Source organism: Primulina tabacum, chromosome 17, assembly GCF_025594145.1.
Source record: "Primulina tabacum isolate GXHZ01 chromosome 17, ASM2559414v2, whole genome shotgun sequence".
In the NCBI taxonomy this organism is placed as follows: domain Eukaryota; kingdom Viridiplantae; phylum Streptophyta; class Magnoliopsida; order Lamiales; family Gesneriaceae; genus Primulina; species Primulina tabacum.
Window position 1 is genome coordinate 27509718 of NC_134566.1, and position 18559 is coordinate 27528276.

The following is an 18559-nucleotide window of genomic DNA, read 5'->3' on the forward strand; positions in this document are numbered from 1 at the left end:
AGATTATATGAGTAGGTCTTTTGTGATACGGTTTCACGAATTTTTATCTGTGAAACGGGTCAACTCCACCGATATTCACAATAAAAAATAATACTCTTAGCATAAAAAGTAATATTTTTTTATAAATAATTCAAATAAGAGATTTATTTCGTAAAACAAGATTCGTGATATCATCTCACGTCAATTTTTATATCTTTAATGGTTTTTCCAGAGAAATTTCCATATTTCCGCCCCAAAACCCCGCGCACTAAAACCCTAGTTTCCAAATTTCCTCTTCCCCTGATGATCACCCCTCTTCCTCGATTTTCACCTGAGAAAAATGCTACCATTTGCTCCAGTTCTGCTTTATGCCCTCTTCCTGCTGCTGCATCATGCAAACTCGCTGTCGAGCTCCGGCCCTCACGTTGCCGATGTTAACATACTCTTGCCTCCCAAAATGACTTACCCAGTTGAATACAGACTTCAAGGCAGCGACGGTTGCTTCAAATGGTACGTTGTACATCTACTATGTTGAATCCAACTCCTGGGTTCATATTTATGTCTTCTTGTGTGGTGAGAAGTAGCTGGTTTTGGTTATGAGTTGTGTGTTTGTTTGGTGCTTGATTAGGTCATGGGATCACCAAGACATTTTATCTGTGTTTCCGGAGTACAATTCGAGTAGTCGTTGCTCGACGAGTGCCCGATTGAAGTCCATTGCTCCATATGGCGGGAGAAAGGAGACTGCTGTTTACGCAACTGATTTGAACTCTGGAATGGTGATTCGCTGCAAGGTTTACATTGACGCTATCTCGAGGATCCAGATATTTCATAACTCCATCAAGCTTGACCTCGACGGGTTGGCTACTCTTCGTGTTCGGGCCTTTGATAGTGAAGGTAATGCTGAAAATATACTGGCTCGTCACTTTTGGAATGCTTGGCTTTTTTCCCCCTCTCTCTTGACCATTTTGTTCTCTCTCGGCAGTCGGCACACTAATTTAATCATATTTCGAGTTTCATGTGTAAGCAATGCTTCTTTTTTTTTTCCTCCCTTTTTTGGGGAGGGAGGGAGTGCGGGGTGGTTTATTTTGAAGTACAGTATCTATCGTCTACAACTGCTGTTCCCCAAATTTCAGAATTTTCAAGTTGTTGGAGTCTCCTTGGTCAGAATCATAAGCTTCATTTTTTTTAATGAAAAATAATTATATTAAAGCAGATGAGAGGAGATCGAAAGCTATGAGGGGGTCATTGGCTCGTCTGGCTTTTTTATCTTTTTGTTGCATACTGCATTTTGTTAACTGTGCTTGCACAACGAGTCCACGCGTGTTTTCCGCGTGCAAAAGTGCTTGTTTCTCTGTTTTGTGTATTGTCATCATTTATTTTCTCATTCTATCTCTGATACACAGAAAATGTATTTTCCTCATTGACGGGCCTGCGATTCAGTTGGCGACTGATGCCTGAAATTGATGGATTTCCTCATAACCTTATCCATGTTCCTTTGAAGGAATCTCCATTGAGCGATTGCGGTGGCTTGTGTGGTGACTTGGACATCCAGGTGAAGCTTGAAGAAAGTGGTGTATATTCGGATCTGTTTGTAGTGAAAGGCACTGGAATTGGGCATGAGATAGTTTCTGTTCATCTGCTAGAACCATCATTCATGCATTTGGAAGATAAAATTGTTTTGACTGTTGCAGAAGCAATGTCATTGGATCCTCCATCACCTGTTTTTCTTGTTATCGGTGCTGTTGTCAATTACAATTTGAAGGTTATTCGTAATAATAGTCCACATTTGGTAAGTTTACCCTCTCCTTTCCATCAATGGTCAGTTTTGAATTCTTCAGTTGCTCAGGTGGAGAAAGAAATGGGTAAAGTTCATGCATTGGACTTAGGGATGACCACAGTTGTTGTTGATGATACTAGGGTTGTTGGGCACATGCAAACATCATCTCTTCATGTCGTCTTGCCCGATTCTTTGTTGTTGTTTATATCCCCTCTATCTCTACACGGAGATCTTTCTGAGGGCACCAGGCCCATTCCCTCTGTATCACGCTGGTATGTTGTTTATGGCAGACAATATCTCGTTGAGGTGAAGGTTTTCTCGCCGGGACCTGGGGCACAAGAAATTTACATAACAGAAAGCGATGATATTGAAATTCACGATAGCAATGAGTTCTGGAATATTCTTCCAGTATCAGATGCTATAATAACCAAACCGAATTATAGAATACTTAATGCAAATTTATGTGGATTGGGAAGGCTAATTGCAACTTTGGCTTACAACAGTGGAGATGAAATGAGAATAGAAGTTCTTAAGGTTGTTCAAGAAGTCATGGTCTGTGATCAAGTTAAATTCACTATTAAACGAGAGAGTGATGCTTCTGACAGTATTCTCCTCCCGTGGGTCCCTGGTGTGTATCAGGATTTGGAGTTGGAAGCAAGTGGAGGTTGCGCAATGTCTTCCAGTGACTATAAATGGTTTTCATCAGATGTGGCTGCTGTGTCTGTGTCGGCTTCTGGAATTGTTCAGGCAAACAAGCCGGGAAAAGCAACTATCCGAGCAGTGTCTATCTTTGATTCATTGAATTATGATGAGGTGGTTGTTGAAGTTACGTTGCCCTCTTCAATGGCTATGCTTCCTGGATTCCCTGTGGAGACTTCTGTTGGAACATATCTTCATGTTTCTGTGACACTAAAGGCACCAGGTGGATCCTACTTCTATGCATGTGATGCTTTCAGGTCTTTGGTGAAATGGAAAACTGAAAGTGAGTCTTTTATAATTGTCAATGAAACTGTTGGTTTAGTTTTTCCGAACAAGCAGGAAGACGTTGAACTCAAATCCTTATCACATGGTCCTCCATGTGCTTGGACCCTTGTTTATGCATCTAATCATGGTCGCTCTTCGGTGCATGCAACATTGACTAAAGAAAATCAACATTTTGACCAGACTAGTATAGTCCCCGTTGTTTTGAAAGCATCTTCTAGTATTGCAGCATATTTACCTCTCATAGTGCATCAGGCGAGCAATGGGAACCAGTTTGGTGGTTACTGGTTTGACTTAGTTCAGGCCCAATCGCAGAATCAGTTAAGTAATTTGGATCATCTATATCTTGTCCCTGGAACACACATGGATATAATGTTAAAAGGGGGACCAGAAAGGTGGGATCAAGATATTGAATATATTGAAACGGTGGAAGGTTTAGATGAACATCAATTGCATGTGAAAGATAGAGTGGTCATTTATCAAATACCAACCAGCAATGGTAATGCATACAGAATAGTATGTGAAAGTTTGGGGACTTTTAAACTCATTTTTAGGCGTGGTAACTTAGTTGGAAAAGATCATCCTTTGCCTGCTGTAGCGGAAGTACAGTTATCACTTGCATGTAGTTTTCCATCTACCATTGTAATAATAGCTGATGAAGCTTTGAATGCACCTCAAATTTTACAATCTGCTGTTCAGGCTAACCGTACACCAGTAGGAATTCATGTATCTCCAATTACAGTTGCAAATGGACGGAGAATACGAGTGTCCTCAGTTGGTATTAGTGATTCTGGAAAACCATTTGCAAATTCATCTTCTCTCGATTTAAGGTGGGAACTTATTGGATGTCAAGGTATGGTACTTATGGATGATGCCTACAGTTCATCAACAGCAAAATCCAGTTGGGAGAGATTTTTAATCTTGCAAAATTCATCTGGACTGTGCACCATTCGCGCTACGGTTGTTTCCTTCATCGATTCTATTGGCCATCATGATTTTACCAGGATGCCTGAAAGTTCAATGAATAATCTGACAGATTCAATCCAGCTGCAACTCGTTTCTACTCTTAGAGTTAGTCCAGAGTTTAGCTTGTTGTTTTTCAGTTTGGATGCCAGGTTGAATCTCTCAATCAGTGGAGGGAGCTGCTTCTTGGATACTATGGTAAATGATACTCAAATTGTGGGTGTTATACAGCAAAGTCCTGCTCATCATTGTCAACATTTAATGTTGGCTCCTAAAAGCTTGGGGTCTGCACTTGTGACTGTTCATGATATTGGTCTTGTTCCTCCACTTGTTGCATCTTCTGCAGTCCAAGTTGCAGATATTGAGTGGCTAAAGATTACAACTGGAGAATATATAAGCATCATGGAAGGAAATATGCAGTCTCTACATTTTTTGGCCGGGGTTGGGGAGGGGTGGAGCTTTGACTCTTCTCAGTACATTTACATGAATATCCGTGTTCATATTGAAGATGATATGGTTGAGCTTGTGGAGGATTATGATTTTGCATTTGTGGGAGATGGGTATGTGCATGCGCCGAATTTCACCATCCGAGGTACTCATCTTGGGGTGACAACTATTTATCTTAGTACTGTCCAACATTCTGGACTTGAAATTGTGAGCGAACCAGTCAATGTGGAAATCTATGCCTCACCAAGAATACATCCCAGTGATATATTCCTAGTACCTGGTGCATCTTTTGTGCTCTCTGTACGAGGTGGTCCTAAACTTGGTACACATGCTCAATATGCGAGTATGGACGGTCAGATTGCAGAGGTTCACAAGTCTTCAGGTCGACTCTCAGCCATTTCTCCTGGGAACAGTACAGTAGTTGTCACAATATACAGTACTGGTGATTTCTTGCTTTGTCAAGCATACGGCTCTGTTAAAGTTGGGATTCCTTCTTCAGCAATTCTGAATGTTCAGAGTGAACAACTTGCTGTTGGCCGCTTGATGCGAATACATTCTTCTCTGTCGGAAGGAAATTTATTTTCCTTTTACGGGCTTTGTAAAAATTTCAATTGGACTGTGGAAGACAAGGAGATTCTGAATTTTCATGTGGCAAATCATGCACCAGAAGTAGAGCATGACAGTTTAAGAAATATTCCTTCTGGTTCCTTGAACAAGCAAGAGAGTAGCTTTATTCAAATTATGTATGGATTATCTGCTGGCAAGACAAATGTTACTGTTTCTTTCTCCTGTGATATCAGATTATCGAATTCATTTTCGAAGTCAGTGTTTTATAGTGCATCTAGATTACTGTGGGTGGTCTCTGATCTTCCACTTGCTCTTGGATCACCAATGACCTGGATCCTTCCTCCTCATTATACATCATCAGATCTATTACCTTTATTTTCTCATGGGTACAACAAAGGGGATCCGCAAAGTGATAAGCTTGCAATTGTGTATTCTCTGTTAGGGCATTACAATAGGAAGAATGAGGAGGTGCAGGATGCTGCAATACATATCAAAGGTGCTAAAATCATAACAAAGGGATTTGACAATCTTGTGTGCATCCAAGCGAAAGACAGGTCAACTGGGAGAACTGAGGTTGCTTCTTGTGTGAAGGTTACCGAGGTTGCTCAAATAAGAATTGTGACAGATGAGTTTCCTGTCCACGCGCTACCCATGGGTGCACAGCTTGATCTTCCAATCAAATATCACGATGCTCTTGGAAATCCATTTCACGAGGCTCATAATGTTACGCTGTTTGAAGCTGAAACCAACAATCCTGATGTTATCTCAATCAACAGCAGCTATCAAAATGGGGGTATCCATATTCTAGCAAAAAGCCAAGGGATAGCCCTTTTACAGATATCCTTCATCAATAATCCTCAGAAATCAGACTATGTTCTGATTTCTGTCGGGCCGCTCTTATATCCTCAGAATCCAGTCATGCACCGAGGAACAAGCCTTAATTTTTGCATTAAGGGCTTCGGGGATTCAAATTCAGGCCAGTGGTTTAGTGGCAATGCGAGTATTTTATCTGTGGAGAGACTATCAGGAAAAGCTGAAGCTATACGAGCAGGTCAAACCCATGTTAACTTCAAGAGTTCAAGTTTGCATCTTAGCACTCAGGTTACTGTGTTGGAGACGAATACTGTGTTGGTTGAGCCTCCAAAAGAGGTACTTACGAACGTGCCATTTCCACTGAAGGGATACGCCTTCACAGTAAAATTTAGTGATGCTTACACGGACCTTCATGAAGCTGTCGGAAACAACATTCTATCCTTGTTTGAGTGTGCAGTCGACCCTCCCCACATTGGGTTTTCTAAGCCATGGAAGGATCTTGACACTGATAATCTGTATTGCTTGTTCTTCCCTTATTCTCCAGAACATTTGGCACGATCAACTCCCAACTTGGGAGATACCGGACATCATACATCAGTTTCTGTCAGAGCTTCACTCAAAGGAAACCATCATATTTCTGGTTCTGCATCCGCTGTTTTTATTGGTGGCTTTACTGTACTTGAAATGGACCAACATTCATTGCATCTTAACATGACACCAGACTCAAACAAGAGGATTGTAACCATTATCGGGAATACTGATATCGAGATCAATTGGCGTGACAGGGATCGCCTTTCCATTAGACCCATCGGGGAGAGGGGAGATGCCGGGGAAGGGAAGCATGTGCGATATGAGGTCAAAGTTCTTGGAGGCGAGAGTTTTGAAGATCAACTCATCCTCTCACTCCCAGCAACGGGCCAAAGTGTTGAAATTAATGTTAGTTTTGAAGCTGAGGAGAGCAAAGCAGTGGTCAAAACAGCAGTTGTCACTTCATGGATTGGTGTAGTGGCTATTTTCTTCTTGTTGATATTAACTGTGACCTTCCTGATATATTGCCTTGACAAACCTGATAGATCAGAACCCATTATTCGTTCTGGCACCACAAGCGTGGCAGCACCTGTCACTCCTGACCGATCTAGCCCTGCCGTTGTAAATGATCAGTCTCCTCGGACACCACAGCCGTTCATAGACTATGTTCGGAGGACATTGGATGAAACTCCATATTACAGGCAAGACTTCAGGAGGAGGATCAATCCTCAAAATACATATTAGCTTGCATCGAGTAAAGTTTGCAGTGTATTTTAAGCCGCCTTGCCTCATCTTGTAAACTAACATGTAAGGGCCATCATTTCATAACAGTCTGTGTGTGTGTGAACTTAATGTCATATTATATGTTCCTTGTACAATTTTGTAGGACATAAGGATTACACATTTACACATGTTATTGGCCTTTGTGGATTAGGTGAGTTACTTTCATCTAGTGGTTTGCTCGATTTAATTGTTGAACTTTTCCCACCATTTTTTGCTTATCTTTATGCAGATAAGATGTGGAAGTTTACTAGTATATTGAGCTAATTTACCATGATAGACCTGATGATCAAGTGTCTTGTAATACATATTTACTGCTCGTGAGGAAAGACGAGATCGTCTTGTACTGATACAAAATTTTGGCTGGTTTTCAGTTGAGAAATGTTAAAAGTTAAAAGATAGTGCTTTATTTCCATCTTTTCACCTTGGTGTGATCACCTATTGCCTCTTTATTATGTAGGCGTCAAGAATGTAATTAGAAAATGTTTAGTGAAGGGATATGGTGGTTTTGGTGCTAATCATTGTGATGATTTCTTGCTATCTCCTTTTTCTTTTTGTGAAGCATCAGGCAGTGGCGAAGCCGTTGAACCCTTAAGTTTCACAAAAATACGGAAACGAGCCCAAGCCAAAGCTTTGCAGGGGAACACAGGTGAGGCGAATCCCCAAGCACGTTTACGATACTGGGGTTATCTTGAAACATAATCCGGAAACTTTATCACCTGTGTTCGGTAACGAATATGGTGAGCCTGGTCAGAGTTATGCGGGATATGGTGACGACGATTGTAGACGTGATGTGACTATGGGTAGCGGCAATAGTATCACAGGTTATTTGCAAAATTGAATGTCTATTACCTTATTTACTCGTTCATGTTTCTTAGTTCGTGAAAATGATCGGAAGAGAGTAGGAGTTTTGATGAGAGACATAATCTGAATCTAGTGTATTGTCACATACTTTTGTTGTGTAATTCATAAACTTGAATTAATAAATAATTTATTCACAAATTAGTATTTGTTTTAGTTTTCAAATTAATTTTATTTTTTAAAAAAAGGTTTTAAATTAATTTTATAATATATTATCTAAATAATTCATCTATTATAATTTATAATCTCGAATTTGTTGTTAATGGCAATTTTTTTTTTGTTTTTGATGGTTATTATCGAGTCTTCTACGATTTAGTTGCAGCAAGTTATCAACAATAACAAGAATCGAAAAAGGAATAGGAGAATTTGCCATGTATTGCTTGGATATTTTAGAAAAAAAAATTAAATGATTTGAAAAATGTAAATCACTTGCCTCATGAAGAAAATTATATTTATAATTGCATCAATGGCAACTCAAATTCCCAACAATTTTGGAGTTCAATTCAACTTGTTGAAATGAAAACTTTGAGATATAAACAATTATTTTGAGATTATGAAGGAGCAATATTAGTCTTCGACCTATTTATATTTTATACCTAAAATTTACCCTGAACAGATGACTTGTCAGACCCTTAATTGTATAAAAAAATATATTATAATAATTATAGTTTTTAACAAATTTAATTTTTAATCAGTAGATTTACAGCAAGAAAAAAATTTAAAATCCAATCAACTTTTTCCCTTCAAAAATTTTCTCGCGTCGAATAATTTCAGTGAATGTCAAGCTTGATCCATAAAACCTGTCATCCATCTGAAATACATCTGAAACTGGTTGAGTGTCCGTCTGACTTGGATCCATATCCATCCCTTCAAATTCCAAGAAAAAATTCAATCCCTTTAAATTCCAAGGAAAAGAAACATGAACGTTAAAAGATTGAGATTTGATCTTAACTCAATCTCAAAATTTAAGTCTAAGAGAAGGATTGCCCATGTCTGAAATTGGTTGAGTATCCGTCTTACATGGATCTATTTCCATTCCTTTCAATTCCAAGAAAAAACACATGAACATTCAATATTTAGAGAAAAAACACATGAACATTAAAGATTGAGATTTTGATCTAACTCAATCCCAAAATTTAGCTCTAAGAGAAAGATTTTACAAGTTTATGTATAAAAATTTCAAAAATGTAATTCAATCGATATGTGATATTCAACACATAACGGTGAGTCCAAGCTCTGAATTATGATATCATGTTAAGATTGAAATTTTGACCTAATTCAATCTAAAAAACTAGCTCAAAGTAGAGAAATGTTTCAATCCATTTAAAACTCCCAATGATTTAACTCAACCGATATGAGATATCTAGCACACCAAAAGATGTGAGATATCTAACGCACCTCCTAAAGCTTATGAATGAACAATTGGAGGATGAAATTTACTATATATTTTCGAGTGGCCATAGAGCAATCCAACGCATAACGCTGAGCCTGATATCCAATATCATGTTAAGATTGAGATTTTGACCTAATTCAACTTTAAAATCTAGCTTTATTGAGTTGATTGTATCCAGGTACACACACATGGAACTTGTAACAAGTATCCTTAGTATGTCCATTAACATTGGAAACAGGACAAACAGGTCGTTCTTTTGGGTGATTCTTAGAGTTGAAGCGAATTTTGTTTCCAGAGAATTTGTTATGTTCACCTTTGACTGCAAATGCCATTCCATCAGGTGACTATGTATGTGTAATTTTCAAACCAATTTGTTGTTGTCTCACCTCTTGCATTATCATAGATAAAACTTTATTGATCAATGGAAGATGATCAAGTAAGAGGATTTGACTCCTTACTGCTGAAAATGACTCATTGAGCTCATTCAAAAATGCTAGAACGTAAGGAAGAACTCAAATTGGAAATCTCCAGCCACCATTTAGAAGGTCCACTTCTTCAACAGTAGGTGCAGCTATTGTTGATTCTCCAATGGCTGCCATCTTCTATTCACACCCATTAACATGTGCAGAATATCCTCTATAAATAGTGGCTTTAGCTCGTTGTTCAAATTATCCCATTCCCAGTTGAGGAATCCTAATCCCAAGTAGAGGAGAGCCTCGAGAGTGCTGTAAGGATATGAGAGTTTTTTTATTTTTCTGTAAATTAAATCTATGAATTGAATAGATTGATTTTTCTCTCAAATTAGTTTGATCTTTTATAGTTTAATTCCCAACAAGTGGTATCAGAGCCTGGTTAGAGGTATTAGCCATCGAAGGAGAGCTCTTTGTGAAAAATTCGATTTCGTGAAAGTGTCTGAAATCTTGTTTTGATTATACCATGACGTAGCTCTCGTTCCCACGAGTCTACCGGTATTTTCAGATCGAAAATCGGACATCAAACGAATTTTCTGTGATTTTTAAAAGTTCTTTACGAAGAAGATGATGAACAGTGTCCACCACGCCATTGCAACGTAAGCGTCCAGTCAGTGCCACGTCATCAGCACTATTCAATTTTTTGAAAATTGCATTTTGGTCCTTATACTTTCTGCTCAGTTTCAAAATGGTCCTTTATCTTTCCTAAAGTACAGAATGGCCCCTGAACTTTTGGTAATGACTTAGAGACCGCCGAACTATCAGAAATTTATATATAGTGATCCCAAAATTTTCAGCAATAGAATTTCTGACCCCGAAGTGCCTATTCCACCATTTTCGGCCGTTCCGGACACAACGGTGTACTCCGTTTTACGAGATTCAGCTCCTATTTTGATAAATAAATATTGAAGATGACCACAGAAGAGTCAACATCATATTCTGGAGCTATGATTATGCTCACGACAACCAACTACACGCTGTGGAAACCTCGGATGGAAGATCTCCTCAGATGTAAAGATTTGTTCGATCCCGTAGAATTGAAAGGTGAAAATCCTGATCCAACCAAAGCGTCAGAGTGGAGGAAATTAAACCGGAAATCTATTGGTCAAATCCGACAATGGATTGATCATAGTGCCTTCCACCATGTTGCACAGGAGACAGACGCATATGCTCTCTGGAAGAAGCTGGAGGACATGTACCAGGCCAAGACCGCTCGGAATAAAGCCCTGTTGATGAGGCGGTTAGTCAATATGAAGTTCAAAAGTGGAACTTCTGTTGCCGAGCATACCAGTGAGTACCAGAGTCTGGTAAATCAATTATCGTCTGTAGAGATGCCGCTTGGAGATGAGATGCAGGCACTCCTACTTCTCAGTTCACTTCCTAATTGCTGGGAAACACTTGTAGTTTCTCTCAGCAACTCGGCTCCAGATGGCAAACTTACCATGTCCATGGTTAAGGATGCCCTGTTCAACGAGGAGGCCAGGAGAAAGGATATGGGCACAGATCAGACTCATGCCCTTGTCACAGAGCCCCGAGGAAGACAACAAGAGAAACAACAAAGGGGTAAAGGCAAATGGAGAGGCAGAAGCAAGAGCAGAGGCAGATCCACCGATGGCAGAAAACCTTCGTATAAATGTCATCACTGTGGAATAGAGGGTCATATGAAGAAGAATTGCTACAAATGGCTAGAGGAGCAAGGCCAGAGCAGTTCCCAGTCGAAGAACAAGGGTGGAGAAACACTAGTCATCATTCCTGAAGATGTAGCGTTCTGTTCGACCCATAATGAGACATGCCTTCACGTTTCAAAAGAAGACACAGAATGTGTGGTAGATACTGCAGCTTCCTATCACGTGACTCCGCACAATGAATACTTCATGACATACAAAGCTGGTGACTTTGGAGCAGTGAAGATGGGAAATTCCAGTTCCTCTGGGATTGTAGGAATTGGAGATATCCAAATAAAGACAAGTGTTGGAAGTACAATCACTTTGAAGGATGTCCGACATGTGCCAGATCTTCGGCTCAATCTTCTTTCTGGAATAGCCCTTGACAACCAGGGCTATGATAATCATTTCAGCAATGGCACATGGAAGATGTCAAAGGGTGCTTTGATAGTCGCTCGAGGACACATTTGTGGCACACTGTACAAGACTCACATGAAGATATGTACAGACACCCTCAACGTAGCTGAGAATGAGGGTTCTCAAAATTTGTGGCACCAGAGACTCGGCCATATGAGTGAGAAAGGGTTGTCTACCCTAATAAAGAAAGAGCTTATCATCGTTGACAAAGATGCTGTACCAGATCCTTGCAATCATTGTCTATTTGATAAGCAGCACAGAGTCTCATTCAGTTCCTATTCAACGAGAAGATCAGAGTTGCTCAGTCTGGTACACTCTGACGTTTGCGGTCCCCTGGAGGATGAGTCACTAGGCGGAAATAAATATTTTCTGACGTTCATTGATGATGCTTCTCGAAAGGTGTGGGTCTATTTCCTGAAAACGAAGGACCAGGTATTCGAATACTTCAAAATGTTTCATGTCATGGTAGAACGTGAGACTGGGAAGAAATTGAAGTGTCTCCGGTCAGATAATGGAGGCGAATACACTTCCAAGGTGTTCGATGCGTATTGCAAAACATACGGACATTCGACATGAGAAGACGATCCCTCGCACCCCTCAACACAATGGTGTAGCCGAAAGAATGAACCGGACAATCATGGAATGTGTTCGGAGTATGCTCAGTATGGCTAAACTGCCAAAGTCATTCTGGGGAGAAGCAGTCAGAGCCGCATGTTACCTGATAAACAGATCACCATCAGTACCACTGAATTTTGAAGTTCCGGAGAAACTGTGGTCTGGAAAGGATCCATCATACTCTCACTTAAGAGTATTTGGATGTTTGGCGTACGCACATGTATCCAAGGAGCTCAGACAAAAGCTTGATGCAAGGACCACTCCATGCATTTTCATTGGCTATGGAGATGAAGAATTTGGATACAGACTGTGGGATCCAAAGGAGAAAAAGGTGATCAGAAGCAGGGACATTGTGTTCCATGAAAGCCAGACAATAGAAGACATTGCAAAAACCTACAATGTCTCAGAAGTCAAATGTTGGTGCTCTAAATTCAGATGCAGCACTAAACCCGTTTGATATAGTGACAGAATACATGCCAAAAGAAGAAGCTGAGGAAGAAGGGGGTGTTGAGCAGGGGGAGCCACAACCCACTCCACCAGATGTTCCAGGACCATCACAAGGCCCAGATGATGGTGAATCTTCTCAGACTATTCCAGAAGTTCGTAGGTCTGAACGAGGACGGATTCCATCTAGAAGATATACGGAATCCGAGTACCTTCTGCTTACTGAAGATGGAGAACCAGAGAGTTTCCAAGAAGCACTATCTCATAAGGACAAAGAAACATGGTTGTCAGCAATGCAAGATGAGATGAAATCTCTGCAGAAGAATCACACTTATGAGATCGTAGAACTTCCAAAAGGTAAGAAGGCACTAAGAAACAAATGGGTGTTCAAGATGAAGAAAGATGGCAGCGGACAAGTGGTGAAATACAAAGCACGATTGGTAGTCAAAGGATTCCAACAGAAGAAAGGAATTGACTTTGATGAGATATTTTCACCAGTAGTCAAGATGACGTCAATCCGAGTTATACTTGGCTTGGTAGCAAGTATGAACTTGGAGCTTGAACAGATGGACGTGAAGACAGCTTTTCTTCACGGATATTTAAAAGAAGAAATCTATATGGAGCAGCCAGAAGGTTTTGAGGTTTCAGGTGATAACCTCGTTTGCAAGCTTAAGAAAAGCTTGTACGGTCTAAAGCAGGCACCAAGGCAGTGGTACAAGAAGTTTGACTCATGCATGGCAAGTCAAGGCTATAAGAAAACTGTTGCAGATGAGTGCGTTTACATTCGGAAATTTTCAGACGGGAGTTTCGTTGCTCTTCTAATTTATGTAGACGATATTATGATCGTGGGAAAGGATGCAACGAAGATTAGTCAGTTGAAGAATGAACTCTCTAAGTCTTTTGAAATGAAGGACTTAGGACCAGCTCAACAGATTTTGGGAATGCAGATTGTTCGAGACAGAAACAACCAACGGTTATGGTTATCTCAGGAGAAGTACATTGAACGTGTGCTCGAGAGGTTCAACATGAACAACGCCAAACCAGTCAGCATTCCACTTGCCAATCATTTCAAGATGAGCAAGAGTGCATGTCCTTTATCCAAGAAAGAGATAGGGGAAATGTCATCAATACCATATTCTTCAGCTATTGGAAGTTTGATGTATGCAATGGTATGCACAAGGCCAGATATTGCTCATGCAGTGGGAAAGGTGAGTCGTTTTCTCTCCAACCCTGGGAAGCAGCATTGGGAGGCAGTAAAGTGGATTCTCAGGTATCTAAAGGGTACTACTAAATTATTTCTTTGTTACGGGGGAGCTGATCCAATATTGGAGGGCTATACGGATGCAGATATGGTCGGAGATATTGATAATAGCAAATCTACTTCAGGATATATCTACACTTTCGCGGGGGGAGCTGTCTCATGGCAGTCACGACTAGCAGAAGTGTGTTGCTTTATCCACAACAGAAGCAGAGTATATTGCCGTCGCTGAAGCTGGGAAAGAAATGTGGTGGCTAAAGCGATATCTTCAAGAACTTGGAATCAAGCAGAAAGAGTACAAGGTACATTGTGACAGTCAAAGTGCTCTCGACTTAAGCTAGAACTCCATGTACCATTCCCGTACAAAGCATATTGATATTTGATATCATTGGATACGTGAAGTTATGGATCGACAACTGTTGAGACTAGTTAAGATTCATACGAAGGAGAATCCAGCAGATATGTTGACAAAAGTGGTAACTCGAGAAAAATTAGAGCTATGCAGAGACATATCTGGAATGCTTGTTTTTGGATATGGCTGGAGGGGGAGAATTGAAGAACTCAAATTGGAAATCTCCAGCCACCATCTAGAAGGTCCACTACTTCAACGGTAGGTACAGCTATTGTTGATTCTCCAATGGCTGCCATCTTCCATTCACACCCATTAACATGTGCAGAATATCCTCTATAAATAGAGGCTTCAGCTCGTTGTTCAAATTATCTCATTCCCAGTTGAGGAATCCTAATCTCAAGTAGAGGAGAGCCTTGAGAGTGCTGTAAGGATCTGAGAGTTTTTTATTTTTTCTGTAAATTAAATCTATGAATTGAATAGATTGATTTTTCTCTCAAATTAGTTTGATCTTTGATAGTTTAATTCCCAACACGTAATTCATCTGATGATGCGACTGGAGTTTCTTAATTCCATCACAGCATTGTCCACGAACACGTTGAGGTCTGAAATCATTTAACTCTTCCCAAATAGTTTTAAGTTTTGTGTAGTACACTTACAAAAATTTGGGCTTGACGATGATTGATCAATTCATGCCTCAATTGGAATATCATGGGTTCATTGCTATGTTGTCATCAAGCTTTGATGTCCTACCAAATTTCTAGGGCTGATCCAGGAAAGATGATACTTGCAGAAATTTCCTTTGAAATGGAAACGAGAATCCATGAGATCACAATGTTATTGTTTCGCATCCATGAAATCAACAAATTTGGATCCGAATTATATATCCGGCTTGGGAATCAATCCATCAATTTATTCTTCACATAAAGAGCTATAATCATAGCCCGATGCCAGGAGGCAAAGTTATCTCCGGTCATCGATTGAGAAACGAGGACAAGTCCAAGGCTATTTTGAGTGATGCATATAGTAGGAACTCATAGGATCATTGAAATTACCAGTTGATTCCATTGCCATGATGTGAAATTTGCATGGGAACAAGCGATAAATTTTTTTTTGCCAGACAACGAACTTCGATCGAATAAATCAAATCATATTTTGATCTAGCGAGCGCTCCTGATTCAGATTATCGATCTTCAATACATGAAGAATGCGAGCAGCAAGCTTTCTGATACCATATTGAAAGTGGGAAGAGAAGAGCAAGTTGGGAATTTCTCATTGTCAATTGACTGGAATGAAATAAATCCAAGAGATTCTGTACAAAAAATATATAGCAAGGTTAAGCAACTAATAACCAACTAAGAAACAAACTAAACAATGTTAAATGATGTATAAAGACGCTAATACGAGGTTGGTGCATGTATCCACCATCGTTGTACGCCACATTCATTGGTACCTGGGCTAAATCTTTTTTTATAAAAAAATTTATATGTAAATTTTGGATTAATTTGATATTAGTCTGGTGGATCAATTTAAAATATTAGAAGATTTTAGAATCTAAAATCTTAGTTCGAATAGACCGATATTCCTGACTCTGCAGTCATACAACTTTCTTGTGAAACACAAGCTTTAAAGCAACATGTTTGGGGTTCAAGCTCCAACGTTGTTAAAATATACTGTGTTAATTTGGGCAAATATTGCCTATCTATTTTCGTGTATTTTTTCCTTACTTTGATTAGCATGTGATTGGTCATACTTTCCTTTATTCTTTCTGTACCGTTAGAGTCATAATTGTCGAATATGTATTTTCCTTTTTTCTTTCATAGCATTTTCTTATATATGGATGTAAGAGCTCTTGAGTAGATGATGAGATGTATGAGAAAACATTCTTCCAGAATTTGTTGGTCTCCTTATTTTTTTACATGGTATCAGAGCAATACGTTTTTGGGATTATCATTTTCTAATATATTAGGCCAATATGACAGATTCAACTTCTTCAACATCAAACAAAGTTGGAGGAAGCGTCGTCGTCGACACATCCGACCCTTTTCTTCTTCTCCACTCGGACCATCCGGGAATTATTTTGGTCAACAAACTTTTGAATGGTGACAATTACGGTACTTGGAGTCGTTCGATGAGCATAGCTCTTAGCGCCAAAAACAAAACGAGTTTCATTGATGGAACCGTCAAGAAACCAATATCAAGTACTGAAAATTTTCTCCCATGGAAAAGGTGCAACGACATGGTTTTATCTTGGATCCTTAATTCCGTTGAGCCAGATCTCGCTAATAGCGTAATCTATGCGGAATCTGCCGCTGAAGTTTGGGCTGATTTGAAAGAAAGATTTTCTCAAAACAATGCCCCTAGAATATTTCAAATCGAAAGAGATATTGCCTCACTTCAACAAGATTCTATGTCTATTGCTGTTTATTTCACAAAACTAAAAGGATTTTGGGATGAACTGTCCTCATATAATGATCTTCCAGCTTGTTCATGTGGTGCTTTAAAGAAAATGGAGGAGCGAGAACATAGAGGAAAGGTGATACAATTTCTTATGGGCCTAAATGAATCGTATTCCGCTGTTCGTGGTCAAATCCTACTTATGCAGCCCCTTCCTCCTATTGGAAGAGTTTATTCCATGATTATAAATGAAGAAAAACAGAGAGACATGATTGTCTCTAAAGAGGCCATGCTGGTAGACATACGAAAAAGCAATTATGGGAACAACCCATCACACAAAGGCAAAGCAAAGTTGTATTGCAGTCATTGCAATGGAAACAACCACACCGTTGATAAATGATACTACTTACATGGCTTCCCCACTGGGCATAAAAACCACAGGAATAATGAGAAGAATAAAAGAACGAGAGAATCATCGGCCAACAATTCCCAACTAGAAACTCCGGGCTTCACAAATGAACAATATCAACAACTCTTGGCTCTCTTGAACAATGGTGACACTCTGCCGAATGCAAATGTTACAGGTCTGATCACTCCTTTTTGCTCTTCATGTCATATTGATTCTGAAACTCCCAAGAGATGGATCATTGATAGTGGTGCCACTGACCATATGGCTTCATCATCTAAATTATTACAAGACACAAAAATTTCCCCTCACACATCTGTTGGACTACCCGATGGAAATAAAGCACAAATTTCCTCAATCGGATCTGCTAAAATTAGTCCCAATCTTATCATCAAAGATGTCTTGTGTGTGCCATCCTTTTGTGTCAATTTATTATCTGTTAGTAAGATGACAAAATCCTTAAACTGTTCTATCACTTTTTTTCCTGAATTTTGTCATTTACAGGACTTGTCAGCTAGGAAGACGATTGGTTTGGGGAAGCAACATAATGGCCTTTATTACATAACTTCAGCACCACCAAAAACATCCATTCCTGAAGTCAATAATGCATCTTCAAAATATGATCTTTGGCATAAACGCCTCAGTCACCCATCCATGCAACCTATGAAGCACCTTACTCAATCGATTGGTGAACTTTCTACTCATTCAAATAAAGTTTGTGATATTTGCCCTTTAGCCAAGCAAACAAGACTACCTTTTGGCATAAGTTCTATATCCACTAGTGAACCTTTTGAATTAATACATTGTGATATTTGGGGAGCTTTCCGTGTTATGTCTCATTCGTGTGCTTATTACTTTTTAACTATTGTGGATGATTTTTCTAGATATACTTGGATATTTCTTATGCGTCATAAATATGAAACTCAACCTATACTAAAATCCTTCTTTGCCTTTGTTGAAACCCAGTTTAATAGGAAAGTTAAAAGATTCAGAGTAGACAGAGGCAGTGAGTTTTACTCTATGCGAAATTTCTTTGATGATCATGGAATAATGTATGAAACTACTGTTAGTTCCACACCCCAACAAAATGGTGTTGTTGAACGAAAACATCGTCATATCTTGAGCGTAGCTAGAGCATTAAGATTCCAATCCCATTTACCATTGACCTTTTGGGGAGAAAGTGTGCTTACTTCAGTTTATCTTATAAATCGCATACCCACAGCTTTACTTTTGAAGAGAACACCATTTGAAGTTCTTCACAAAAAGCCACCCACATATAATCATATACGAGTGTTTGGGTGTTTATGTTTTGCTACCAATGTCAAGCCAAATCATAAATTTGATCAGCGAGCTCGAAAATGTATTTTTGTTGGATATCCTATTGGCCAAAAGGCTTATAAAGTTTCTGACATAGAGGCTAAGAATATTTTTTTGAGCCGAGATGTTATTT

The 18559-nt window shown here is 39.4% G+C and overlaps 1 protein-coding gene across 9 annotated transcripts; it reads left to right on the top strand.

Moving 5' to 3' along the window:
* Positions 1-218: 218 nt before the first annotated feature.
* Positions 219-7831, top strand: LOC142531606 (nuclear pore complex protein GP210). Of its 9 annotated transcripts, none has more exons than XR_012816344.1 (5): positions 219-489; positions 608-873; positions 1383-6862; positions 6942-6989; positions 7398-7831. XR_012816344.1 is itself a non-coding variant. In XM_075637805.1 (3 exons), the coding sequence occupies exons 1-3, from the start codon at positions 320-322 to the stop codon at positions 6797-6799; spliced, it is 5853 nt and encodes a 1950-aa protein (XP_075493920.1). In that variant the 5' UTR covers positions 219-319; the 3' UTR covers positions 6800-7091. The 9 variants fall into 9 exon arrangements, 1 of the variants encoding a protein (XP_075493920.1); XR_012816347.1 differs by having other exon boundaries at positions 7404-7831; XR_012816346.1 differs by lacking the exon at positions 7398-7831 and adding an exon at positions 7296-7310.
* Positions 7832-18559: the final 10728 nt, after the last annotated feature.